The following is a 22752-nucleotide window of genomic DNA, read 5'->3' on the forward strand; positions in this document are numbered from 1 at the left end:
ATTGTCTCATATACTTGTTGAATGAAGAACAATACCTTTGAGTCCTTCTTTCTATTTTCCCTCGACCTGATTTCGTCATCTAGATTCGCATATCCATTCTGTATTAAGTCCCAAAGATCTTGAGACTTAGAATATAGTCTTCGTCTTGATACTCCAATTCATAGCATTTACCCAAGAGATGGGAATAAAGGGTTGACATAGAATTACCATTGAAAGCTATAATGTCCGGTTCAGATTGAAACTATGTTTTGATACCACAAATGTTTGGGATAAAGGAACAAGAAAAAAATAGAATACTACGATATAAGTAAAAAGAATCCTTTCGATTCAAGAAAACTGATGTAGTATTTAAAACAAGAGGATTGACATAGAACACTTATAAGATATTCTTAAGTGTATTCTTCCTTCTATCTTGCATCATGAATTATGGTCCTATTTATAGGACCTAGTGGTAACTATCTATATCACCATGTCACTAGTTATTGAAACTACCTTATGATTTCTAGAACATAGTAACTAGCACGGAGAATGTCTCGACCTTGGACGAGGCGCTGGGCTACGTGTTCTTCGTCATCATGGACTTCATCCTCATCAAGAAGGCGTCGCAGGAGCAGAAACGACCAGAGGAAACTGCAGGTGACGTTAAGGACGAGATACAAAAGATAAGAGTTGACATAGTGACGAGGGTCATGGTGGTGGCTGCCAACGTCGCCGATTTCGTCATTGCGGTGGCTTGCATCGAGCCGAATCCTTACTGCAACAATGCAGTAACGTTAGGGATTAGTGGATTGGTCTCAGCTTGGGCTGGTTGGTACAGCAGCTTGCCATCACAAAGAATTATAGAGACTTCATCTTTCACCACGATTCAAGAGTTGTTATCATGGCATGACGGATAATAACAATGAAATATTGATCATCAATAATCACGTACACAATATGGTGGCTGTCTGTGTTGGAGACACGGGGTTGAAGACAATGTCGCCAAGACTTCTAGGCACAAATCTACATCTTTATACGACTTAAGTATTTACATGAAAGATCCTAAAGCATTAAAAGTCTAAGATCCTCATAACGGAGAGAGAGAGAGAGAGAGATATGACTGTAGCAGAAGATGACAGCAAACATACTGCAGAAGGCGACGCCCCCAAGTATCACTTCATCTCCTGCGGTCGACTATTAAGCAGCAATACCTGTCGGCACATACTAGTGCTGCAAGAAAATAAGCTCTGGAGAGTAGTAATAACAGATGGAAATGAGCAGTCAGATAAAGCTTAGGAGAATATATAGTAGCCAGAGTAGTTGCACCCAAGCAAGAGAATAACATACAAACTACATATTAAAATTATAATTATATATATATAGTTTTAAATTGGTAATTCCTCATATTTGTCTTTCTCTTTAATTCTATCAACATTTATGAAATTTATGTTTTTTCTTATTTCTCATATTTACATTTCTAATTAATTCTATCTACATCTACAGTGCTTATCTGAGTAAATAAATGTACTCAGAAATGTAAAGGAAGCTTCTCTCTCTTTGCTTGACCAAGTAGACTCTGTAGATGAATCTCTAATCAAATAAAAAAATAATTCACAATTATTGTTTGATAAACCGAAGTATACAAAGTATGAAAATTGAATTGTAGGAATAACTCTAATTTCTAATATCAAAACAAGGAAGTAAAGTATGCTTTCAGACAGTCTAATCCATGCACATCATAAAGATTGATATCAAGACATCATTAGGGTCACATTCTGAAACTAGGCACTCATGATTCCACCTCAAGACACTAAACAGTCCATATCAGAAGCACATAATGGAATTTAAGCAAGTGCAGTATGACATAATGGAATTTAAGCAAGTGCAGTATGACGAAGGCCAACTGAGAAGCAAGAAAAGAAGGCTAGGTTGTTTAGTCAACAACTTAGATATAAACATTCCTATGTTGGCCGTACTAGAACTGAGCAAAAATATAAAATTTACTAGAAGTCAAAGTAGTAGATAATCAAATTATAACTCATAAAGAATTGATTGCATACCGACAGTGAAATGCCAATAAGATAACAAATTTAACATGATTCTTTTATGTGTGTAGTGCTCATAATTGACAGCACAGTTAACCAGATAAAATCAATTGCATATTGCAGAGGAATTCAATGCCAAAAAAAATAAAAGATAAATAAGTGAGCAAAACAGTCTCCTTTAACATGATTTGATGTCACAACTATGAGGTCACTTTCGAGAATGGCCTTATCTTGTCCAATAATTTCTCAGCCTCTATGAACCCCCAGAAAGGACCCAGAGTTGTATATTTCACTTGTCTCCACCTGTTAATGGCAAAAACTACTACTACTTAGCACATGGTGAGAAACATTTGGTAAAAGGAAGACTGAAGAAAGTATGTTCTGCACTTATAGATATACCTTGGTGTGAATGGTAATGCCAGACAGTGAAGATGGAGATGATCAATACTATTAAATGGGGGCTGATGGAAACCAAATCTGCAAGACAGAACTTCAAATACATGAAACACCATATACTTGAAATATGTCAGAACTACAAATCAATGTTCAGTTGTAGTAAATCAGCAACATTGTGTTCTCATTAATTAACATGTAGATCATAGAGTTAACATCCTTAAAGAAAATTGATCCACCACTTGGCTCCATACTTTGCACTCTAGGTTATGTTAGTAGGAGGGACATTTATCAACTCCTGGACTCAACTGGACATGTGATACACAACTGCTTTCATTTTTTCTTTTGTGGAAATTTATTTTCCAGTTGCCACTTACTAACTCTAGAACTTGAATTGTCACCTACAAAAGATAACAGAAAGTTAGACAATCTAACCTAAAAGGACAAACCCAATGCACGAGGATTAATGGAAGCACCCATACCCTTACCTCTCTTAGAGATGTTATTTCTGAGATTGGAACTCTAGTCTCTTAGGTCATTAAGAACAATCTTAAATCTTACTGTTGTATCAAGGCCCGCCCTTGAAAGTTAGACAACCTTCCTCTACAGCTTAATCCAGTGGCTAAATCAGCATCAGCAATATTCCAAAACAATGCTTTCTCTTGTTAAGTCATTTGAGAAAAAGGAAAACTAGTCCTGCTAAGATTCTCACCCATTGTCACCACAAGTCTTCATTCAGATTGTTCAGTCAGTTGATTCCTTTATTTGCATCCTTCCATAAATGAATCAAAAACTGATTCATATTCATTGATTTACATCCTTTATTTTATAACTAAAGCAGTCTGGGTGTTGTAGATGGATATTACCATAAATTCATCCTTCTTGATCATGGGAGGCTTAGCATTATATAAAGACAAATATTCTTATATATTAATCTCCTATAAAGATATCAACTCTGCCATAACTTTTTTCAAATTTAAGCAGGCAAGTACTGCTTGTGCAATGCATAAATGTACTAAAACTGACAATTGGTTATGTTATCAGCACTTGTGTTCAGTTTTGGTTCTGTTCTCTTTCTTGCACTTTTTTTGCCACAAACCAAAGTGGCAAAAAGATTCTGAAAAAAAATCTAGCCAAATTGGACATCACAATAAATATTTTAGGAAAAGGAAGTACTGGAAAATAAAATTAAAATAAAGTACAATGTTTTCAGATGATACCTAGAACACATTGATTCAGGTGCATCTCTGGCCAAAAGGGTTTTCCCCACGTTCAACATGTGATTAACTGTATAAAATACAGCAGATTACATGAATTCTGACAACTTTTTGCACCTGAATGACCCCATTGAGCATGTTCTTTTGAGAAGTCTCCATTAAACATTCTCTGCAATATTTAACACTATAAACCAAGAATCTTACCTAAATGATAATCTTCTGTTTTTCTCTGGAGATGTTTGACAGTAGGTATGTGCTCAACAGGTATAACCAGATAATGCCTAGTAAACAACCAACCAGAGTAAACAGTGATGCATAGATTCAAAGCAAGAGAACAATCATACACATCCATAAAGCTTTATAGGTTTCAATTGATAGCATATTAGGCACGCCCAAGAGCATTCTCATAAATGATGGGTCTAAACTTGAAATGGAATCCAGATATGCAACAACCATCAAAACATATCATAAACACATTTAATAAGTACTAGTCATAGTTGAGAAGTTGGTAAGAAATAAAAGAAAAAAATAGAAGCCATTAAGTATTACTAGAAAAGATTAAATAACAGAGAGTTAGCATGGCTAAATTGAAGTTTAATTATATGGAAAGAATTCTTCCAAACTAAGTCACAGTGCGGCTATGAAATTTTTGACAAAATTCATGACACTGCTGATATGGAGACAGAAGACAATATTTAGACTTTGTAGCAATGCATGACAAATTGAAACAGGCAATGATACTAGAGATATGATGCAGAAATATGTATAATATGTGAACTTACAAGAAAAATCACAACTTTTTTTTGTAATTGTAAGTCCATAACCATGTTATTAGAACTCATAAATGTTGCATCTTCCCCCTTTATCCATTAGTTCTGGAGCCTTGCGCAGGTTCCACTCAAATGCATCCAGCTAAGGATAATACTTGTTTAAAAAAAAGACACAGATGCCCTTTATGTAATAATTAATGCTATTTAAAGTTTAAAACCTAGCATAAAGTTGACACAGATAAAGTGTCACATTCCAATCAGTACACGAGGTCACTAAAAGGCAGCCTTTGACAAGTGTTCAGATTTCAGAACCCATCTTCAAGGAGAAAGTATCCTCATATTTGACAAATGTTCTCCCTGTGTGCGAGTTCACCCCCTCTGTTATTTGTAAAGAGCAATTGGTTTGCAGGCTTGTTACATCTCCTACGCACATCTTACAATAATATATCTTCCAATATAACACCATCTATAGCATAAAATCCTTTCTTTTCAGAATATGGCTCTTTTATTCTCTCTCATCAGAAATTCTAATGTATCAAATGTTTGCTACATTCATGGAGTAAGTTTGAAATCCTGATTCCTATTAGAAGTGGGCTTCACTACTTCAGATTATTTCATTTAGCTAAAACTTGAAAGTCACGGAAGTAAGTTTCATTTCAACTTTGGACAACCAAGAGAAATTTATCAACTTTCCACAACAATCGCTTCAAGAAGTCTACTTGACGCAACCAGACAGCGCCTAGATGAAGAACTGCTTCCACTAAATGAAATAAAGAATACCCATACTAGGAAAATCATGCTTTCTACGCAAGATTTATATTACACTGACAATTTGCAACATAAACAAAAGAAGATCAACCGAAATATAGTGCTTAATATCTTAGAATGCCTAATTCAATAGTTAAGAAGAAGGGTGAAAAATTCGTACATAAAGGTTTTGTGCTTGTTAAAGGCTGGATCTAATAATAACTAAGAGAGCATATATACTAAAAGAGTTAAACTCTCCTCCAAAAGTCACAATGTAAACAGATAAAATGTGGTCCATTAATGTTCATTGCACCACATACAAAAATATCATAGGTGCATGCCATGACATTACTAACTTCATAGACAGAAGTATTTCAGCTAGTAGATGGACCTACGACTATGTATGATGAAAACCTTATTTTGTACTTATGGTCTTCCAAAGTAAACTATCTAAAACCAAGTTAGAAAATAATTTATATATAGTTAATCACGTAGTGAAGCACAAGAACCCCTGTGATTACCCCTGTATCTGAATTCATATAATTATAACAATTTAATGAAAAAACTAGTGTCAGATAGAAGATGGGGCTGCACAATATTCAAGCATGCATATTCTGACGCAGGATAGGTTTATAAGAAGAGAAATTCTGCAGTCTTTTACTTAAGCATTCTGTCAGAATGTACAACCTTTATGGGGGAAGACATGCAAGATTAACAGAGGCCCAAAAAAAGCTAAAGTGAAGAGCTTCAGTGTTCGATCAAATGGTGTCAAAGGAATCACTGATGTCATAATCAATGTCCGCGCTGAAAGTAATCAAGTTGCTTATGCTATAGCATTTGGCATGTTAACATCATATGCGGTGCCTCCCAGTTCTGTAATATGAACTTCTATAGCTGAATATTAAAGACGAGATAACCATGTTCAGTAGCAGATAATCATACCTACCAAATTATATCTAATGCCGAACTAATTATATTTTACATAGCACCTCATGACCAAATTAACTCATTTCTATCTCTTTCTTCAACTAAAGGACTGAAGGAGATTAAATTTATCCGCCTAGTTTATGTGAATATATTCTTCACATATAAGGTTTACGTGTGCAAAAATCTCATCTCAGAGAAGGAAAAATCCACGGACAAAAATATCACTTGCAGACGCGAGATACAAACTGTGCATCAATCAAGAAGAGAAAATTCAAAATCAATATATTCTGCCTGCCTGAATAATATAGATCGCTCTAAAACCAGTATTCGATTGTTCGAATTAATCATCAGAACCGTCAGTTTATCAAAGCTCAAATCTTTCTAAAGAATTGTCAACCAAAAACAGTTTTGTGCGGGGAAAGAAAGTCAAGGAGCAATCACCTGACGGCGGACGGATTGATGTCACGGAACGCGACAACCATCTCATCCTGTACCGATAAAAGGAGGAGAACATTATCCCATAATGAAACAACAAAGTAATACAACAACAGCAGCGACGAATTAGGATAGAATGGCATAAAGAGAGATCGGACGGCGTAGTGGAGATCGGTGGAGGTGGAGCCCCGTGCAATCTGACAGAATAAGCACGGCGGCCGCCCTGCAGCCGCGGCCATCTCGCTCCCTCGACGACCGCACCGTCGATGCCTTCTCCACAACTCTGGAGCGCCCTCTCGTGAGGCTGCTGCCCCCTTTGTCGAGTCTCCCGTGGTGTTCTTGTGACGACCATCAGGCAAAGAGAGGCCACGAGTCTTTCCATTAATATCTAATAAACATCGTCACGAATCAAATAATAAATGGTTTATACAAAACACTTTAGCGTGTAATAAGCGTAATTAAAATACATTCAGCATGTTATCGGTTTAAATTGTCCAATTAAATCTTGTTACATTGTAAATGCATGAAAGTTTTATCGTCTCTACAGTCTTAACAAAATAATAATAATATCAGCATTATAAAAGGGTTCTTCTCTTAAAAAAATATTATTTTCGTGGATTATTAAGTTTTATATTTTTATTTAATATTTCTTATATATCTGAGAAAATCTAGAGAGAATTTCTAGCAAATTTCTACCACAGTTGCATATCTTTCATCATCTCCGACTGGCTACTACGAATCCGCTTCTCATCATGATTCGCTGGATTGTTTGTGAGTTGAATTGGGTGGCTATCTTGGAGGTTGAAGGGTGTGGCAAAGGAACTGCTTCTTCATAGTAGTTCAGTGATCAGAGGCAAAGGGTGAGAAGAACCATTGTTTCTATCTTATGCTTATATCCTTTTCCTGATTCAATCAACTTTTAGTGGAGCAGTGTGACTATGTCTTTTAGAAACAATGGTAACACAAACAATGCTTCTCTCTGGTGCAAAGACTCTGTTGGGCACACAGCTCATGGCAAACATTAGAACAAAATCCCTCCCTCCTTCATAACAGTGAATGCCAAGACCAGAGGCAGCCATTTTGCAAATTGAAGTAACATTCAGGAGGCAAACGATTAAGAGTACATGGCAAGTGTACATCTCCCTGGACACTGCAGTAACCCTAGGTCAACTTATCAATTGTCTTCTATATGGTATTAGAATACATCCATTATATTGTCACACACAGTGATACAAGTGAACCCCAAAATCGATATCAATAGGATTAGCTAATCTAATCATCTCCATTGAAGCCAGTGGTATGTGCAGATTAATACAGTTTGTTGAACTCAGACAGTTGTGGGGACTCTCCCAGTCTTGGAAAGAAGGCCTCCCTCTCAAGTAGGTTCTGCAAGGAGCCTATCACCTTCATCAAAGACGCCCATGCGATCGGAGCACAGCTGAAGGCATAAGCAAACACCACCAAAGCCCTAATAACACCATCAGAATACCAAGGGAATGCCATCACAAACAGTGAACCCAAGATTCCCAGTAACACTGTGAGGACCGGTAGAGGTGGCAGAAGGAAGACATTGATAACGATTGAAGAAAGAGAAGCAACTCCGAGCACATAAATGGGCCAACCCAAGAGTGGATGCACCGTACGTGGGATGAGGAAAAAAGGTACCGTGTATGCAGCGAATATGGACCACAATGCTGCAACCTTGAGCGTGCTATGCAATATTGCGATGATCTTCTCTGGACGCCGATTATAACAGAGCTTTGACAAACTTGGTCGTGCCAACCGGGTAACTGCTATGATTCCAATATACATCACTGCTTGGATCAGCAATATTGGTAGCTCTGAACCATACCTGCCCGACATATCATTCCCCAACAGAAGTTCAGGAACCAAAACAAGATGTCAGATATCATATTTGAAATATGCACGATAATTTCAGGTCACGGTAATATCGGCCTTTCCACATGGCATATAGAAAATTGTAATTAAATCAATGACATAACAAAAGAAAGATTTTGCTTTATCATGATACTTCAAGACTATGTTTATAGATTGTAGGTCTGCTGCAAGTTCTTTTTTACTTACCCGAGATTCTTTCGACGTCGCTCATGCCATGAAAGGCCCAATGGTAAAACAGGCCAAGACCACCAGTACCAAGGTTTTAACCATGGGGCACTTGGGAATGTGATCACACTATTTGGTCCACAAGGTATGCTCCACCGGAGCTTTAGATCTGCAATAGAAACAAATGACACAGATGTTGAAAATGGCCATTATTACTTACTTGAGGCACAAAATCATCAAGACCCGTACAATATACCAAAACCTCAGTGAAAGAGAAATCTTAAACCTAAAGGCATTGATTTACCATAGAAAAATGGAAGCGGGAAAAGTACACGAAACAGAACTAGTGTAGAAAGAGCACTTCTTGCACTCACAGTAATATGAAGCATCCATCTGGTATCCCAAAGGAAGGCGATAGGTACCATAAAGCTTGGTACCATTGGTAGGTGGATGGAACATTGGACGATCAAGCAAGTCAGGAAAATAGCTTGCCAGGAAGCCTTGATCTGCACCATCTGGGTTCTCATGTCCAATTTCTAGCTCATGAAGCATGTTCTTGAAAACATCCATTGAAGGCTACAGGGCAAACAACACAATCGAATTATGCTTTAAAGGAAAAGTTGTAGTTCTCCTTTCATGACATGGCAGATGAATAAAAATTACTTTTCAAACTTAGAATATACGTTTTTGCAAGTGATTTCTAATGGACAAACTCATTGATGGATGGAATGGAAATGTATAAATTTAGATCCTCCAGAGACAAAACTGGCTACCATGATATAAATCATATTGTCCCAATTTTGTTGTGATATTCTTTGCAAAGGCTTGTGGAAATTTAAATTAAAATGCCAATATCTAAAAATGGAAGTTTTTCACTGACTTCTTTTCAAATATAGATGCAGACAACAAAGCAGTCATTGCGAAATATCTGATGCAATCTCACTATATTTTACTTCTTAAATATATAAGATCTGATATGCCATTAGAACTGGCTGCTAATCTTCTCCTCGTTATGCAATTAGCAAATATGTGCATCAAATCTTGATATACCCTTAGTCATGATCATGACTCATCAACCAGTCACGTATATGAACATGATACATAATCACTAAAGCGCTTATGACTGTTGGACTTTAAGGAGACTTGTAAGAGTAAAATTCCCATAGTTGCTTGTCCAACATTGACACAACTGCTTGATACTGCATTCTTAGATCATCATATACAGTACCAAACACATTGACAGCTGCAGTTTCTTTCGGTTTATGAATTTTCAGCAAGAGTTGGATATCTCAAGTTACATTATTATTTTATAGCTTTCAGCTGTGGTATTGAACTTAAGTAAACTCCAGTACATGGTTTGAGCTGCTTCATGTTTATTTACTATGAGATACAGAAGTTTCATACATTGGATAGAATTCCCTGAATTCATAATATTCCAGGTCAAATTTTGTCGAAGATTACACAAGAAAACTTTACCAAATTCTGTTATTGACTTACGAGGGTAGTTGAAAAACTAAAGATGATAAAGCCAATAATTTTTAAGTCTGTATTATTTGTTCTTCTAAATGCAATTTGCAAATCGGTGCATGATAAATCTTAAAAACAATTAAATGCCCTATTAATTTATCAATATTTTTTGAAAAGGACTGTACAAACCTGAATATTATCAACACATAATCTTTTCTCGACCAAGTCTTATGAGATATAACATGTACATTTATTGTAGTGTTGAAATGCCTTATGACACGCTAAGTCAATATGAATTTTAGTGTTATAATATGGCAAAATTATGTCCCACCTCTAAGTCGAAATTTTTGGGGCTCAAAATAAGTTCCCAACCACATGTCAATGCAGACTGTAAACAAGTTATAATCCAAAAAAGTAAGATTTAATTCTGCTAACTTGGAACTGGTATGTACTGAACTCAATGGTATAACTTGTCATCAGGCTCATGATATGGCATGTTCAATTTGCTTGAGATAATCAGAGACAATGACAATCTGCCCTTTGAAGTCTACCATTTCCATTGTAACTCTAACCTAATTGACTGATTGGGCACTCTTCCAAAGCCTGTGGGGCATATCGGTTGAAAGCAAATGGATGGAAATGATGATGCTCATGTATGCACGTGGAAGTAACTCTGTTCTTTCGGGATCATCCTAAACATCAGTTGTGACTTGAGAAACTAGTGATAAAACATGAGGCACTCTGTCATTCCAGTAAATTGCTAACATACAAGGATTTCAGAGTTCATCCTAATTTCCAACAGCAGTATGAATTCTACAATTGATTCTAGGATAACATCAATATCCCACATGTTCAGGAGAGACCGTATTCAAGAATAAAAAAGAGTTGACACTAATGAGATTGAGTTTCATAGCAGTTGTACCTGAAGAACGAAAAGTCCAGTATGAAAGATGCATGGGTTGATGAAAACAGCACAAAATTGGCCGCATTGGAAAAGCTCATCGGTACGTTGGAGGAAAATGTTATCGGAGTCGAGCATAACAACTCGATCATACGAAATTAGACTCCATGCATAAAGTTTGTTCAATGTCAACTTGAATCTGGTGTTGAAGTTTTGTTGATTTTCATACGGGTTCTTCAAGTTCTCAACTCTAATCACCTTCACCCCATCCTCCTCTTGCCTGATCATGCCAATCATCAAATGTGAGGTGCGATTTGCTAGAGAGTACTTGGCCAAACTGAGTCTTTAACTATTAGTTTTGCAGCTCTAACTTCCAAAGTGTGGAATAACAGAATGCTCCAAAGCATGCTACTAACTAAACAGATTACGCTCAGAACATGATATATTGTTCATTTGAGAAAACAAAAAGAAAAACAGCATGCTGACAGGGTTAAAGGCATAAAACACATCCGAAAATTTTCATCTCTGGTCAAATAGAAATTACAAGCAGCTTTAAAGACTTAAAACTCATCCATAAAATATATCTTTGATGCAATACGACCTGAAAAATATCACTTATATATGCAATTTGAATTCCAGTAGTTCTTTTTGTCTAACAAAAGAAACTCAGGATTTTTCCAATTGAACATTCAGCATAGTAGAAAGTCAAAGAATGTAAACTCTGAGTGTATCAATAATCATGAATTAATTTCAAATTCAGAAATGGAAACTCCAGATTAAATTGGAACCTCATACATCACTGGTCATGTATTGAATCAATCAAATAAGGCCAACACCAATTTCTAAAGTTCAATAAAGAAATCCCAAATGAGAGCAATTTGGCCTTTTTTTTTTCAGTAGATTCAATCGATGAATCCAGATCTGGTATTTCTGCTATTCTTGAGAAGATTAGGGGGTCTCAATACCCGGAACAATTCCTTTTCCTAACGAGTCCTTTTTTTCTCAAAGGACTGAAAAGTCAAAGCTTTTGGACACCAATCCTCTCAAGGACATGTCACTACCAAGTGAGAAAAATAGAAAGCAATGCAACGAGCAGAATGACCAAAAAACCAACCCTGACTCTTCAACAATAAAGATAAAAGAGGACCCGTCAGCAAGAACAATTTTGAAGGAGAAAACACAAATCGATGGCTTCTACTACTACTACTACTACTATTCTTCTTCCCTTATGCCTGTTGATTCTATCCTACTCGAGGCAGGAAATTATTGTCTACCAAAGAACACAGACCTAATTTTTTATCATGTAATATCTATCAACGGAAAAGACAAATTAGTGTGTATGATTTGAAGGCCATCAAACCACACAATCTTTTAATGTTATTTCTGAAGAGCCTAATCTTTCTTTTTGGTAAAAATTCTCACTGTAGGAAAGACCGGGGGATAAACTTTTAACAATAACACCGTCAAATGATGAAAATATGTCACGAAAGAGAGAACATAAGAAGCGGCGGAGATCGAGTCGGGGAGAGGACGCCGGAGTAACGGAGATCTCACAAGGTTTGGGCCCATCGGACGGGGACGTCGACGGAGGCGATGACGACGAGATCGGCCTCGACGTGGAGCCTCGCGAGGGACCTCATCATCACCCTCGTCGCCACGTAGAACTCGTAGTCCCTGGGTGTCCCCATGTACATCATCGCCGCGTACGCGTGCCGCCGCCGCCTCTCTGTCGTCGTCGCCTCCGCCGCAGCCGCTGCTAGCGCCAAAAGCAGCGCCGCAAGTAACCCCAGTCGCAACTTGATTTCCATGTCGCCCGGTTCCACCTTCCAGCCCTCCTAAAAACCCGTGAAAACCAAGCTGAAACGACGGAAGATCAGATCTTTAGTCTACCACAGATCGGATCTCCACCTCCGGCGCCCTTCGCCGTGGCCCATTCTCCAAATCTCAGCAGTTTGCCCCAGGCGCAGCTCCACCGCCGCCCCGGCCCGTCGGACACACCCGGAAGGCGTCCAAAGCGGGAGGCACGGTCGAGGGCTCGCCGGAGATCACCGACGAGAGCCAGCAAAGGCACCAAAGAGCGAGGAGAAGGTCAAAGAAAGATCTTTTGGAGTGGGGCGTTTCTGATGAGACGGGGAAAGTGGCATCGGCCTAAAGAGAGCATGAAACTAAAACACGAGCATGTAATCTAATAACATCAATTGCACCCAAACATTTACCCGACCCAAGTGTGGCAAAATGGCTGATCCCACGTGATTCCTTCCAATGGTCTCACGCACCCGTCATTCCAGTAAGTAGGAAAAGATGCACAAGATATTGTTTACATTGATTTAATGAGTGCCACTAAATAAAGTAGTTGGCCATACTATAGAGACTAACTACGTCAACACCCAGTCAAACAACTTTTATTGCCACGTAATTGTTATTTTGACTCGGGTTGACCTTATAACTATGAAAAGCTACTGTCATTACAACAGGGATTTTTCTATTTCATCTAAATTCAAATTTGAATCGGATTATGTGTTTATTTTTTGTTTCTTATGTTTCAATCTAAATTATTTCTAAACCCTAGCCTTGACAATGACACTCAACCAATACTTTCATCAATATTGTGTGTGATGATATCTCTGAATCGTTTGCCTAATGTGATGTGGTTAATATGTGTTCCTCGAATCATGTCATTTGGAGGATAAGAAATTTAATTATGAAAAAACTTCAATAAGAAGAAAGAAAATTTTGAAAATTAAAGCTTGATTGTTCTAAGAAAATATAATATAATTTTAGGTCTCAACAGGAGGTTGTAAGCAAAGTACCTTTGGATCATCTCATGATTTATCCTTTGTAAAAATGAAGAGAGAGAGAGAGAGAGAAATTATTGGAGTTTATATGAGAGAATGTAAAAAAGAATCTTGGATTTAGTTTTAGGTTAATTCTAGAAAAGATTTTTAGTTTAAACTCATATGGATAAAAAGTGTCAAACTACATAAATATTATTTTATATTCACTATTTTATTATTGATTCTCTGATTTATTCTTTTGGTGTGATCAATGTCTTCTTCTCCTCTCACAAGACATAACTCGTAAAAATCTGAAGAAAAGAAAACATTAATAGGGTAAGGCATGTCTGTGCACATCAAAGTGCCGTCCACAAAGCCTGGTCTACTACTGTATAACTTGGCATATGCCACAACCAAACTGTCATGTCGGCAGCCAATTAAACCACATAAATGAGTAGTGGTGCTCGAAAGATGAATGCTTGCTGAAGCCATCTTTCAAGTTGTTCTGCAAATCTTGGTTGGATATTTGTCATCCACCGGTCTCTCCGAGTGAATCTTTCTAATTCGATGGACTGGTGGGTGGGTGCACACATGATCTTCTCGTTTTCCTCCCACTTCTCCCACCGCCCCTTCTTATAATAAGGCCAAGTCGCACTACTTTTGCTTGAGGTCACCCAAATGGATAAGCCTTTTGTTTGCAAGTGCACCTTGGAAAGCTGAAGGGCCATGCGAACAGATTCTTAGCCTTCGTCTACATCCCATTTCCAAGTTCAAAATATTTTGATGCTCTACACCTCGTAACTTGTCATTTATAATGTCTTGTATTCTCCTGAATGCTCTAAGATTTCCCTTTCTTTTTTTTTTTTGTTTCTGTTGCTTTGACTTCCGATGAAGCGGGTTTTATTTGATCCAATCATATTGCTGTGCATACAACAAATCATAGGACTTCAGGAACCTAAAAATTCGATGATCGTCCGATCCATCTTGGTAGTATCACTGCAGATAATACCTTTTTAAGAATGCAAACCCAAATGTCTTTATATATGTCTTACTCGCAAGACTTTTGTCAATTGTAATATCTTCCCGAACTCACTTCATTATGTCACACCATCGGTTCTTTTCTTCACATGACTTTCTTGTGTGCAATAATCTCTCTTGAGATGTTACTATGCATGCTTACTACTTAATTTCTTGACCATTTAATTAGTCGTATGATGCACAAAACATAATTTAGATTAAACAACATAGAAAGTCAAATGCATCTTATACGTTATCAATGTTCTGGTTTCACATCTGAGAGCTGAATGCAGCAAAACTTCATGATTATGGAGTTGACTAGATTTAAACATTTGGGAGTTCTTCTCATAGTTTATATGTCGGGCAATGTCAAAGTGTTGATGATGAGTCACACAACAAAGCTCGTTGACTAACAGCAGTTTGCTGAACATATCATTTGGGTACTTCAGAAGATGTATAATAACTTACATTTTGCACTTGATCTAAAATAATTTGTAAGATCTTCAAAAACCTTAACAAGTTCTGCACAAGTGTTGTAGATGTCATGGCCATCTTGGCATCATAATATGCATCTCTTTTCTTGATCTTATCACCCTTCTGTACCTAATACGGATCTCAAGTTTCTTTTCATTGACTCTTTTAGGTGGACTTGCTTCGTTTAGAGAAGGATTAGTGGAGGAAACGAAGCAGGAAGTGAGTCCAACCACCTGCACGTCATGAATCCATTGGTTATAATACAGTAAAAGGAAAGAGATGACTGTGAGAGAGAATAGGTAGAGAAGGCAACGAGAAAGGCGCTCATCCCACATGCGCTGCCCGACTGTTTGTGTTTCTGTTCTTCGTTGTGTGCATTACAACATCGTAAGCATCCAACACAAGTGTGCTAATAATACATAAGTTTGTGAGCTTGAGATTAAAAGAAGGAATACCCATTATTCATAATAGAAAGGCTGCTGCATCTGGAACGGTTTCTGCGAGATCTTCTTCCAACGAGCAAAGTGAATGCTTGCTGAAGTTACAAGATTTCTGAGACCAGATTCACTGTTGTCTGTTAAGATGTACCTTCCAAAACAAAAGGTAGAAGGAACACCGCTACCAACACAAGGAGATACAGGAACCAGAAGGGCCCCGATGGATTGAGGGGAATGTGATTGATGTGCATTAGTTTTACTTAAAGATCAGTTCATTTGAGAGTTAGAAAAGGTGTGTTAATAGGGACTCTTTAACAGCAACATGAGGCTCAGTATGACCATATAAACTGGGATTTCTTTTCCTAGTGAAAGCTGAGGAACCCTTCTATTTGGATTGGGGATGGTGTGTTGGTCACATTTTGATCAGTAGGTGTGCACTTTCTGGTGTACTACCCAACAAGGTGGCCCTGACATCATGACACACAGGGGAGCAAGAAATAGCACTGTGTCATAAGCAATGCTTTGTTTTCAGGGTCAAGAAGCAAAAGAACACAGACTTACAGCAACCAGTAGAAAGTGGCCTTCTTCTCCTGCTTCTCCAGTTGGATCAAAAGCATTCATCTTTATTAGAAAAAGGAGTTACATGATCTTTGAACAAAAGGAAATTTGACAAAGAACTGTTGGTCCCGAGGGAAAAGAATTGGTCTTGTAATTACAGTCTTCTAATACAACATACAGTGTCAGGTTCTTCCTTCTCTTTTCTGTTTCTGTGAAGTCGGAACAATAACGAAAGACTATCATCATGCCTCACTGCCCTCGGTGGCCGACGAACCAATTCCCACCTGCAACCAAGGAGAGCTCTCCCCTCCCATGTTGACGTCCTTGAGCTCACTCAACTTTGCTAGCTTCACCTTCCTGTCCGATTCGTCATCGACATTGAAGCTAGACATCTCAGTGTTGTTGTCCTTGCTGTGAACGTTTGTGTTCTCATTGTTCTTGTCGCTGCTGCTGGTGGCTCTGTGTTTGCTCGTCGTGTTGCCACGATCGATCCATGAGCGTAAGTAGATCGCTGCAGGCATTTCGAGCCGCAGTGAACTCCCAATATCCCTCCTGGTCCTGGCAATGTCGTCGACGGGCGCAGGCATATTGAGATCGAGCGGCTCCGAGCTGGAAGCCTCGAACATTGATCTAAGCGTTAGATGGCGATGGAGGTTAGTGTGGTCGGGCATGGGGTGGAGCTTCAGGCCGGGGTCCGGCGAGTTCGACGTGATCCAGTGGCACCGCTTGTGTCCGCCCAATGCCTGCCCGGATGTGAACACGCGGTGGCATATCGAGCACTCGTGCACCTTGGACTTCTTCTTGAGAGGGGCGACGGCCAAGGGACCAGTCGTGTTCTCAAACGGCACGATCGCCATGGACATCGACGCGACCATTTCGCTGCTGCACTTATCGTGAGAGATGACCTCTTCGTCGGGCGGGGCCTCGTCGAGGGCGTCGAGCTTGGCGGCGAAACACCCTTTCACCTTCTTGTGGCTGGCCCTGTGGCCACCCAGTGCTTGGTGCGAGCTGAACACCTTCTTGCAGGCCTTGCACTCGAACGTTCCCCTGGGAGCGCTCGGCAGAGGTGGTGATGCAAACGCAGGAGCCTTAGCCGTGTCCGTCGCCGCCCCAATCGTGAACGCTTGCTGCCGCCGGTGATCATCCTCCTTGCTCGCGGACGCGCACGACTCCTCGGTCTCGGTGACGGTCACTGGTTCGACCCGGGCAGCGGACAGCATCACCAAGCAGTTCGCGAGGTCTTCCTCTTCGCTCAAGACCACCTTCCGCCGAGACCGCTTACCCTTGGACCAACCGGCGCATCCCTTCTGGCCGACGAGATCGTCCTCCCCCTCGGACCTCGGCGACGGGAGCAGCGACTCGTCGCCCTCCTCATCGGAGCTGCACTTGCCGTGCTCTAGGAAGGACTTCCACGACAGGAACTCCTTGCCGCAGTTCTCGCAGATGCGGCAGCTCTTGAGACGGTTGGGATTGGTGCGGAGCGCGTACATCCGCTTGGTGCCGGCGTCCGTCGAGCCGTTCAGCTTGTCTTCCCAATCCGAGCCGCCGCAGCCGGAGGCGTCGCCGTCGGCGTAGGCCTGGCCGCCCATCGCGTTGTCGATGATCCCATGGGCGCGCATGTGGCCACCGAGGGCACGACCGCAGCCGAAGCCCTTCTTGCAGATCCGGCAGTAGTGCTTGTAGGTCTGTGGCTGCTGCTGCTGCTGTTCTGGTTGTTGCTGGTCCATCACCATAGCCATTAGGAAAGAGAGAGAGAGAGAGAGAGAGAGAGAGAGAGAGAGAGACAGAAGACTGGATATCGAAGGAGGTTTGTAGTGGTTGTGATTGATGCAGGGGTGGGTTAGTAAAAGTTTGGATGGTGCAAGACTAAGCTCAAACGGGGTTCCCTCTCTCTCTGTTTCTCTATTTATCTATCTATCTCTTTCTCTTTCTTCTCTCTCTAATACGCATGTGTTGATCTCAGTGGTGTAATTGAATTGATCCCTGGTTTATAGTTGAGGTGTTGGTTGGAGGTGGAGGAGGGAGGAGAGTGGAGAGTGGAGCTGGGTTGTAGTCGCTGGTGACAAGTGGGCGTCAGGAATGGGGTTTTGGGTCCGGCCCGGGTGGTGCGGGGCGCGCTGCGTTGGCGCCTCTGGGTCAAAGCACCAAAGTGTGGGTGAAGAGGAGGGAGGGGTGTTGTAGGGTTGGCCTTCCATGGTACACTACAGGAATCACCCGCTCACCACCATCCATTAAACTCTTAATATGTGGAGCCGTTTTATCCCATATTTTCCTTCCTTCTTAAATTATAAAATTATAATTGAGATTCAATAGAGAGAGATTTAATGAGGGTTGTCTATAATGAGTCCTTATCATTTAATGAGTATTTAATGAAGATAATAGAACTACGTCCCTTATCATGTAGTGTATTACAATTTGTTTGTCAGCTGGATAGATCTAAAGGTACAAAATATGAGGGAAGAACCTGATATTAAAAGAATAATTCAATATATATATATTAAGCAAATATAAAATTAAAAATAATGTACATATGATTTTGGTTCAACCCTTCCTACCTATATATTGGAAAAGAAAAAACTACTTACTTATGTCCGTAGAGATAAAAAAAAATATAAAAATAAAATATAAGTTTCATTCCATGTCAAGTCATACATAAATTCCTGATATTTTTTACATAAATTTCAAAGATTTTTTTTTATATTTAATTCAACTCGTAAAAAAAATCAAATTATATTTTCACATTCTTTTATTATCTAAAGTCAGGATTTATGAAGTATTTATGGAATAATCGAACCATAATCTTTTTCCTTATATATAAATCTCTATATAGTTGAATTTCTTATATCCGAAAGTGTTAAATTTGAAATTTTAAAAATACTTATCAACTTCAATATATCAATATTCGTATAAAATTTGAAAGTAGTATATATATATATATATATATATATATATATATATATATATATATATATATATATATATTATGTATGTATATGTAATATTAAAATTCAAAGGGAAAAATATGCTCTTTTCGAACTTTGCGAGGATTACATGTAAAATCCCCAAACATACTCTCAACTGATGGCAAAGGAAGACACGAAAGCGAAGGGGCGTCTCGAACGATGGGCGACAACGACGAGGGGGAAGTTAGCAGTGCCATGGCGGCCCCTTGGCTTGGCTCAAAGAACGGCACATCCTCCTCTTCCCACGGTCACTGACGAAAAGACCCGACAGGAGGAAGGAGGAGCTCTCTCCCTCATGAAATGCTTCCTGCTAGTGCGATTTTGTCAAGGTTGATTAATCTCACATCGGACCGGACAAAAACAAGAAAGAAAAAGAAAAACGACATTTTGGTGATTTAATTTTTAATTATTGATTCCAGTTTTCTAGAGTTTGATGGTTAATTGTTGCCGTCGGCTAGGTGAAAGTGTGGCTCCGGGGCAATGCGGATCGCTAATACGTTTTCTCCAAATTTCTTCTTTGAAGGTACACACCCGCTTTCGTTGTTGATCTGGTTCTTTCATGATTTTGAGCGGTCTCTTCACGGTTTTCATAGTCTGGATCCTTTCATTATGTTAAAAACAATCGTAAAAATCAAGTTGAGAGTTGGTCCCATTAAAGTTTCAAAACAAAAATTATTCAACTTGTTCGAATCATGTCGTATACCATAAATATCATGCATTTTGTATCTACTAAATGCATAGCTAGAAGATGAATTTTGGTCTTGAAGCCATTTGTTGCTAGGGATTTAATGTTTCCAAGAATTACCAAAAATTATATTTATATATATATATATATATATATATATATATATATATATATATATATATATATATATATATATATATATATATTATGTGTGTGTGTGTGTGTGTGTATAAATTATTAATGTTCCTATTGATAATATTATAGGAGCATGCCTTTCGTAAGATTAATGCATTGAAAAATTGTGACATGTGTTGCATAAACATGTAACACTACAAAGAAGCAAAAAAAGACAAGCTTGATTATTAGTTAGAAGCTTGAGCACATAAGCCCAACTGGGATAGTAATGGTGAGAATTATCTCATTGTGCATTTGAGCATGGTAATGCATTAGATGGTTGATTGACTATACGTAGCACATAGAGCACAAATTTTAAAGATTTTTTTTTCCTCTGCTAAGGTTTTGTGGTTAAATAATGGAGAATACCAGAATAAAAATAGAACTGTAAGAACAATAAGATATAGACCCAGGCTATCTTCCTTTTTCTCCATCTTATTCTCTCTTTTTCCCCTTATTTTCTTCTCTTTATCATTTCCTTCTTTCTTAGTTCTCTTTTATTGAATTAAATAAATTATTATATGGCTGTTTGGTACAGACAATATGGCTTGCAAGATGTTATCAAACAGTTGCAGAATGGCATGCAGCTGTTTACCCTTGTCAGTAACTTTCAAGCATGATATATGTTTGCCTGCAAGCATTGATATAGACAGGCTTGGCCATTCTGCAACGCTATGAATTTTCATGCAAAATCATGTGTCTTGTGTGGGGACACAATAACGCTAAATTTCACATTCATTTTTGTGATAGAACAAGGGTCGACACTTTGGGTACCGGATTCATGCTGGTCCATGACCCAACCAGCATGAATCCAGTCCATACAGCATATGGACACAGGGGTAACAAAGAAAGAATCCATAAGACTTGGGATCCAACACCATGATAAAATACTACCCTCATGATTAGACCATGTCCCTGAGATTTGATAAAAGAAAGGTGCACTAGCGGTTAATACGTTGTAATTGGATAATTTATTAAGAATATAACAGAACGAAAGACCAAGGAAAGGAATCAGAATGCACCAAAATGCAAGTACTGCACCAAACTCTGGTGGATGTTTCTTGTTGTAAGTTAATTCAACGAAAAGACCCAGAAATAACTAGTGAGAAAATGAATTTGTTGACATTTTGTGCTCATTTCCAAATTTTAGCTTAGTTATTCCCATCATCTAGTAACCACAGGATGATCCCAACCTCCTTTTTAGTACAAGAGAGTAGACGAGCATGGTGGACCCTATATCTCTTAGGGTTGTACCACTGTAGTAGTTTGAAAGTCAGCTTAAGAGAGAGCTGTTGATTGTGCACTCAACAGCTTCCCTGTAGAGAGAATGTTTTGCAAGGTTTTTTGTGAGGGTATAAAACATATAAAAAGAGCTGGGTGGTAAGCCCTATATTGCACGCAGACCTCCTAAAATTGGGCTGACCTGTATGCATCAGGCAGCACACACAAGTCCATCCGGTTTGTAGAACTTTGTGATAGAACACTTTTTGAGTGTTAATTGTAGCAAATTAGATGTTACAAAGATAAAAAAGAATAATTTTTTACATGCTGTAGGCTTCTTGTTTAGAAAAGTGGACACATAAACTACAGATTAAGATTTAGTGTCACAGTAAATTGTCATTATGATGATATTAGTTATAGTGTTTTATATAAATGTCATTTTTCTTTGAACATTTTAAAAATGATTTTTCATTCATGTCATTCTTTATCTTTTCTCTAAGTGTGATAATTAAGTGCCTAAGAGCCTCTTCTTTTTTAGAATTCTTATGAACCCTGATTGTCTGGTCATCCCTAAGTTAATGCCAGTCTGCCAGAATTTTCTTTTATGCCAGATGGGATTTGTTGCTGGATCATATTGTGTGCTTACAGACATGCAAAAACAAATACTCCTTTAAATATTCGATACTTCTATTGAATCACGCAAAAGATGATGGAACATGGATATTTTTTCCTTACTAGATTAGCCTGTGGGTTGTCAACTGTGATTATGGTGAGGGGAGTACTTTTGCAAAATCTGCCATGGTGAGACAACTCTAGCTCTGAATCCAAAAGTTAAAGCAAGCTTTGGTGATTAAAAACTCCAGCTAACATTGACTTTTTAGGGCTTTTGGAATGTCTGTTGCATTTACTGAATCACTTTTATATGAAGTTTAATAAATTCATCAGTCAGATACTGATCTAGAAAAAATGACATGGGCATTTGATGAGTACACATCCTGAGGGTTAGCTTGCCCCTTCTGGTTCATTCAGTTGAAATGTGCCATGCATGGTTTATCTCTTTTGGAACCATCCTTTGTTACTTTAGATGCAGAATTGGTGCATGTAATTTCAATAATATTCTCGGCACAAAATTTTTCATTCTCATGTGCATGTTTTCTTTCTTGTAGATGTCTTAACTCATCCGACCTTCTGGTGAAGATTAATAAACGCAGTAGGTATGATGTTTCATTTGACTTGCTATTCTACATTCTGTTATATACTTAATTTGCTGTTTGGTTCTACTGGTTGCACTTTCATGATAAAGAACTTTATGTTTTGTACTGTATGTTAGTCCTTTTGGTCCTAATAACTTATTTTCAAAACAATTGTTAGGTGGAACAGCCTCTAACAAGTAACCACGCTTATAAAATTCTGTCAAGAACCAAATCCAAATAGAAGCTGGTGTCTGTAGGTCTGACTGAGATTTTTTTGTGCATGGACCAACTCAAAATATAAGTTGTTAGCT

At 38.6% G+C, this 22752-nt stretch overlaps 3 protein-coding genes and 1 long non-coding RNA gene across 4 annotated transcripts; 1 reads left to right on the plus strand and 3 right to left on the minus strand.

The window, feature by feature from the left end:
• Nucleotides 1-2010: 2010 nt before the first annotated feature.
• On the minus strand, nucleotides 2011-6887 carry LOC103985636 (bifunctional adenosine 5'-phosphosulfate phosphorylase/adenylylsulfatase HINT4). Its single transcript, XM_009403392.3, has 6 exons — nucleotides 6672-6887; nucleotides 6520-6566; nucleotides 3839-3915; nucleotides 3638-3704; nucleotides 2424-2501; nucleotides 2011-2327 (listed from the first exon to the last, which is right to left on the minus strand). Exons 1-6 carry the CDS (start codon nucleotides 6750-6752, stop codon nucleotides 2225-2227), a joined length of 453 nt encoding a protein of 150 aa, XP_009401667.1. The 5' UTR covers nucleotides 6753-6887; the 3' UTR covers nucleotides 2011-2224.
• A 704-nt stretch (nucleotides 6888-7591) lies between these two features.
• LOC103985635 (putative glucuronosyltransferase PGSIP8) lies at nucleotides 7592-13091 on the minus strand. The gene is made up of 5 exons (XM_009403390.2): nucleotides 12500-13091; nucleotides 10967-11225; nucleotides 8952-9153; nucleotides 8599-8746; nucleotides 7592-8365 (listed from the first exon to the last, which is right to left on the minus strand). Exons 1-5 carry the CDS (start codon nucleotides 12751-12753, stop codon nucleotides 7822-7824), a joined length of 1407 nt encoding a protein of 468 aa, XP_009401665.2. The 5' UTR covers nucleotides 12754-13091; the 3' UTR covers nucleotides 7592-7821.
• A 3309-nt stretch (nucleotides 13092-16400) lies between these two features.
• Nucleotides 16401-18130, minus strand: LOC135638935 (zinc finger protein ZAT4-like). The gene has a single exon (XM_065152538.1). The coding sequence runs from the start codon at nucleotides 17942-17944 to the stop codon at nucleotides 16448-16450; it is 1497 nt and encodes a 498-aa protein (XP_065008610.1). The 5' UTR covers nucleotides 17945-18130; the 3' UTR covers nucleotides 16401-16447.
• A 1178-nt stretch (nucleotides 18131-19308) lies between these two features.
• Nucleotides 19309-22712, plus strand: LOC135638564 (uncharacterized). Its single transcript, XR_010496656.1, has 3 exons — nucleotides 19309-19497; nucleotides 19627-19691; nucleotides 22415-22712. It is a non-coding gene; the product is annotated as an uncharacterized LOC135638564 (long non-coding RNA).
• The last annotated feature ends 40 nt before the right edge of the window (nucleotides 22713-22752 follow it).

The sequence above is a fragment of the Musa acuminata genome, chromosome BXJ3-5 (genome assembly GCF_036884655.1).
Source record: "Musa acuminata AAA Group cultivar baxijiao chromosome BXJ3-5, Cavendish_Baxijiao_AAA, whole genome shotgun sequence".
NCBI classification, from domain to species: Eukaryota; Viridiplantae; Streptophyta; class Magnoliopsida; order Zingiberales; family Musaceae; genus Musa; species Musa acuminata.

Coding starts and splice junctions, on each gene's coding strand:
- LOC103985636 (XM_009403392.3), bottom strand. CDS start 6,752: ATGGCCGCGGCTGCAGGGCGGCCGCCGTGCTTATTCTGTCAGATTGCA. Junction 3,916..6,519: donor ATCAATCCGTCCGCCGTCAG/GTGATTGCTCCT, acceptor GTTGTTTACTAG/GCATTATCTGGTTATACCTG. Junction 2,502..3,637: donor CCTGAATCAATGTGTTCTAG/GTATCATCTGAA, acceptor TCTGTCTTGCAG/ATTTGGTTTCCATCAGCCCC.
- LOC103985635 (XM_009403390.2), bottom strand. CDS start 12,753: ATGGAAATCAAGTTGCGACTGGGGTTACTTGCGGCGCTGCTTTTGGCG. Junction 11,226..12,499: donor GTCCGATGGGCCCAAACCTT/GTGAGATCTCCG, acceptor TGGCATGATCAG/GCAAGAGGAGGATGGGGTGA. Junction 8,747..8,951: donor GATGGATGCTTCATATTACT/GTGAGTGCAAGA, acceptor TTTCTATTGCAG/ATCTAAAGCTCCGGTGGAGC.
- LOC135638935 (XM_065152538.1), bottom strand. CDS start 17,944: ATGGCTATGGTGATGGACCAGCAACAACCAGAACAGCAGCAGCAGCAG.